General features: G+C 39.0%; 1 protein-coding gene across 1 annotated transcript in view; it reads right to left on the reverse strand.

Annotated features, from left to right (window-relative positions):
* Positions 1-252: 252 nt before the first annotated feature.
* The window catches only part of GNAS (GNAS complex locus), a 124,604-nt gene continuing 119,993 nt past the window's right edge, over positions 253-4,863 (reverse strand). Inside the window, exons 9-12 of the mRNA XM_019509761.1 lie at positions 2,989-3,109; positions 2,352-2,482; positions 1,383-1,450; positions 253-448 (exon numbers count right to left, since the gene is read on the reverse strand). Coding sequence (XP_019365306.1) covers positions 302-448; positions 1,383-1,450; positions 2,352-2,482; positions 2,989-3,109 — 467 coding nt within the window. The 3' untranslated portion in view covers positions 253-301. The remainder of the gene's footprint in view (positions 449-1,382; positions 1,451-2,351; positions 2,483-2,988; positions 3,110-4,863) is intronic.

Below are 4,863 nucleotides of genomic sequence, written 5' to 3' on the forward strand. Positions count from 1 at the left end.
TTTTTTTTTTTTTTTTTTTTTTGTTAATAACAGTGTTAGGGAATCCCCAAGGAAACGGCCTTTAAGTTTAGGGGCCATCTCCAACTGTCCGAGGGGGACACAAGCAAGCTTAGAAGTGCTGCTACTGTCCAGCAAGGAAAAAAAAAAAAGTCGAGGGGTGCAAATCAGAGGGAGACTGCAACAGTTTTCTTCCACCCTATGTGGGCAAGGGTTTTTTGTTTTTGTTTATTTTGTGTTTTTTGTTTGTTTTTCTTTTTAATAAGGAATAAGGAGTCCAAAACACAGAAAAAAGCGCTCTCCATCACAACAACTCATATTGGCGAAGGTGCATCCGTTGAATAATGTCCCGACAGTCATTGAAAACCCTCCGGATGTTTTCTGTATCCACTGCACATGTGAAGTGAGGATAGCAGTAGTGCCTTCCATCTCCACTTGCTGTGCTGATTCTCTGTATGAACAATACAGAAAAACTGTGTTAAAATACACTGAGTGGAAAAAGCAATGTTTCCAAGCCTCAGCTGACTGTAAGCATGCATGTACACATGCTGTGTTTTCAAAGGGGAAAATCCTTATTCCAGTCAAGTCAGAGACAAAACTTTCCTGCACTTCAATGAGATTAGTATTTCCCCCAAAGGATATAACTTGTAGGATAAAGGGCTGCATGTGGAGAAGGGTGTTGAATGCTCGGGACTGCAACAGAACGACAAAATAAGAGGACTTCACCAAATTATACTTATAGGAAAAGTTTATGTGCCACTGTTGGGGATTTAGCCAACAATTTATGCATGCAGCAGACTGAATTTTGCCTCAACATGTGAACCATTAGCCCCTCTTTACAACCCACAGTCTGTCTCAGTATTTTGTTTTGTTCAATGTACTTTAGTCCCAATTTTTGGCACACTACTCTGTATCTACATAGCAATGAAATCCATTTCTGGTATTTGTAAAATATGTAAAACAAATCATTTATATTCAAAGTATCAACTGAGCAGTGAGGTGATGAAAACTGAAGGGGAAATGCCAATATTCAGCGGCTGTTACATTGACTTGAACCACCTCTCCTTTTAGAAATGACATACTATGTGAAATCCAATCCCCACCAATGCCAATGGAGGAAAGATTTCACACATTTCCCCCAGTTTAAGGATTACTGATTCTCCCCAACTGAGAATTTGATTATCTTATTTTAAAAAGCCTTGCTTTTGAATAATTTAACTACAACCTCCGTAAAGCTCTACCGACCCCTACCTGAACAGTTAAGCAGTGCAAGGGTTAAATATGAAACACTGGAAAAAAGCAGGCTAGCAATACTGTGATAGTAAAACAGTTAAGTGTATGGTAAAAACCATATATAAGTAATACCAAGGAAAATAATTACTTACAAGAAACTCATCTCTAATAAAATACTTGGCCCTTGTAACTCTGGGATCCTCACCAGGCTCTGGTGTTGCTGATTAACAACAATAATAATACAATAAGTGTCTTGTTAAAGCATAAGTTTTTAGGCAACAAGTCTTAAAAATCATTACTTACCAAAGGACCATACACTTTTTGAATCAGCTCTTGCTTTCTACTCAAATGCAATAGGAATAACTTTCTCAATACAGATTATTAGGCAAAACAGATTATTAGTTAAAACAAACAAAAACACCTCCAGGAAAGCAAGGGAATTCCAATGCCCACAATATCAGTATTTCACGAAATACTAGTGTAAATATAGCTTTCTGCAAGGAACCAACAGGTAATCTGTATCACCATTTAAGTGTTACTACCACTGACTGGATTGAGCTGCATTAGTCTGCTTGCAAGCAAAGAAAGACTGATTATCAAAAAAGAGATGGGCTATAATAAGTATATTGCTAAAGGACCATACAATCCTACAAGATGAAGCTTTCTTAGAGATTCCCTTTAAAGAGACAGACCTTTTGACCACTCCTATCCGAACTCTCTGCTACCAACCACTTCAGGGAAAAGGACAAATAAACTCTAGTTCTGTCAAAACCCACCAACGCCCCCCCTATCCTGCACCTCTGAGTAGTGTGACAAGCCACCATTACTCTGAGGCTGCAGTGCAGTCCAACCTCAAAGCATGGAATAAAATGACAGCATGCAGAGATGATAAATATTTTTTTGTTTATAGGCCCAAATGACAAAGTCCCTTCTTTGTATGTAAACACTTGACATAGCAGTTTACCTGAAAAGTAACCCCTTTTATTTCAGAAGTTTGCTTAACTCAAAATGAACTGCAGCAGAATCCAAGAAAAATTCTACGTGCAATTAACACACACTACAGCTCAGGGAAGCCCTAATTTTATGATACAGCTCAGCTAAAAGGAGACAAATGTTCTTACCATCATCTGGTGTAGTGTAGCGAGCAAATTCTGGAAAGTAGTCTTCAATTTTGGATTTCCCTGCCAAAACTTTCTCTGCTAGCAAATCCTGTTTATTCAGGAAAAGAATTACTGAAATGGTCCGTAGCCACCTGCAGAAAGTTGGAGGAAAACACTGTTAGATAATGTACCTGGGATTAAAAAAATTCAAAGAAACGTAATGGACTACACTTTAGAGCAGCGGTTCCCAAACTCTGCCAGATTGCGCACCACCAATTGAAAATGATACAACCTTAACTGCCATCAGCAATTTTTTGTCATATAAAAGTAAGTATAATAAATCTGTTAACACGTGCCACTGCTGGGCCCCATACCACAGATTGGGAACTGCTGCTTTAGAGACTATAATCAATTACTACAACAATTTCTGCCAAATCCTCTTCCTAACTACTTTATGATTACCGTTTTTCTATCCTCTGTAGTTTTAATTAGAGTATAACAGTGTTAATATAAACAGTCCTACTGTAGTGATTAAAGACAATTGACTGGGCCACATCAAGCAGAAAATGGGCCATCTTGTAACAAAGTTTAACTTCATAAATATAATGCAGGATTACAAGCGTGTATGAAATTAATGATCAAACTTCAATTCATGGACCTGTTGTTCCAGATACTCTTGAAGAGGTTTAGTGCTTCTTGAAGCCGATTGGTCTGATTGTCCTCTCGTATAACCATGTTGTAGCTACTGCTGGCCACCACAAATATGATAGCAGTCACATCTAAATTAAGAGACACCCAATAATTAATATAAAGATCCTTTAGAATTAGTCAAGACCCACAGACTTTCACAAAACTGTAAAGTTTCTAGCGCTGCTAAGGTGAGGGGGGGCTGGCCTGAACGCTATTGCTTTCTAAATGTAAAAAATACAAAAGAGGGAAAAAAGTATAAGGGAAAGGAAAGTGGTAGGTCAAAGAACAGGATGTGAAGCAGGATACTGAAGGCAGATCAGGAGAGAAAAAATAGACTCAGAAACTGGAGAAAGAAAGAAAAAGCAACAACAGAAGAAAAGGTGCAAAGAAAAGAAGATATTTAGTTGTTTTAGACAGGAACTCTAAGAAGCCTATGGGGGAAGAGGAAAAGGCAAAAATACCTTTGAGGCATATTACTGGGCAACTGCCCTTTTGCTTCCATGACACTAAAACTGAAATCACATTAGTATGGCCCTTCCCAAAACCTTCTTTCTAGGTATTTCTTAGAGACAGCAGAAGAAAGATGACTGGAGAAAAGGAAAGGAAAGAAAAGTGAAAACTTAAAAATGAAGATGCATCACTGCAAAATCATGGTTGTAGTCTTAACTCCTCCCAAGACGTACTACACCACTCAGAGGGCCACTGCCTCTTTCCAGGGAGACATCCATAGACTCACAGAACCGGCAATTCTGTGCTTCTATGTGGCTGTGCTGCGATACACCCCTCACACTCGCTTCCAAGCTCATCTGCCTCCAAATTCAACAGCAGGAGAGATGAGTCAGATCATGAGGCAATGGGAACAGGAAGAAGCAGAGGTGAAAACTGAATGGATCTTTTATCAGTAGGGTGAAAGAAAATATTGCACAGTAATCCCATGCATCTCCCCAAGCATCCAAAAAATAATGCAGCAACTGTAGCTATATAAACAGTAAACTATATTCTATTTAGCATCTTCCTTCCTGTAGGATCCCATACAGCTGGTCTAGAGAAAAGGAGGAATTATGTGAAATTTCTTTCCCCCCCCCAATTAACATTTTTGACTCGCTCTGGCTTTATGAAATGATGTTAACAAAAGCAATATTTCATATTCCACTCAGATTCAGGCATCTACAATGAAGAATGCAGCAGTACTGTAGAAACCAGACTAAGACTGGACAAAAGGGGAACACGCAGTTAAACTGTGTGGGGAGTTTAGGGAGAAATGCAGTTCCCTTAACTGAACCTTGGCCACAGCACCACAGCACTCCTGCTCTTGTGAAAAGTGCACAGTATCTTTATGCCCTACCACACTTGGAAGCCGTTAGAATTAGAAAAAAACAAGCTTGCACACAGTTCTTCGTAGCAGGAAGATTACACATTTTCCTGGCCAATTCAGATAGGATCTAACCCAATGCTTCCCAAACTATTTTCCAGTGTGACCCCATTTTAACACTTGAAAATTCGCAGGACCTCAGATGCCAACAAAAACAAAACAGCAGTAAAGCAGCTAATAACGCTCAGTATAGAACACCTACTATACTACTTTAATTCTATTACAAATTCTAATATATACTATTTTAATTCCATTACAAAAAATATTTTGTCATGATTTGTGTCTGTATAGTATATATAAAGGTGATTGCATAGTAACTCAAAAATAAAGTCTTATTCTTGTATATTGTGTGTAAGGTATGGTTGGGGTGGGCAATAGGGTGTGCTGAGGGATGTACATGTAGCGGGGTTGTGAGTGCAGGGCATGGGCATGTGGCTGTGTGTAGGGGGGCACAGGTTAAGTTGGGAGAGA

Source organism: Gavialis gangeticus, unplaced genomic scaffold (genome assembly GCF_001723915.1).
Source record: "Gavialis gangeticus isolate Ggan-Ray unplaced genomic scaffold, GavGan_comp1, whole genome shotgun sequence".
Lineage (NCBI taxonomy): Eukaryota > Metazoa > Chordata > Crocodylia > Gavialidae > Gavialis > Gavialis gangeticus.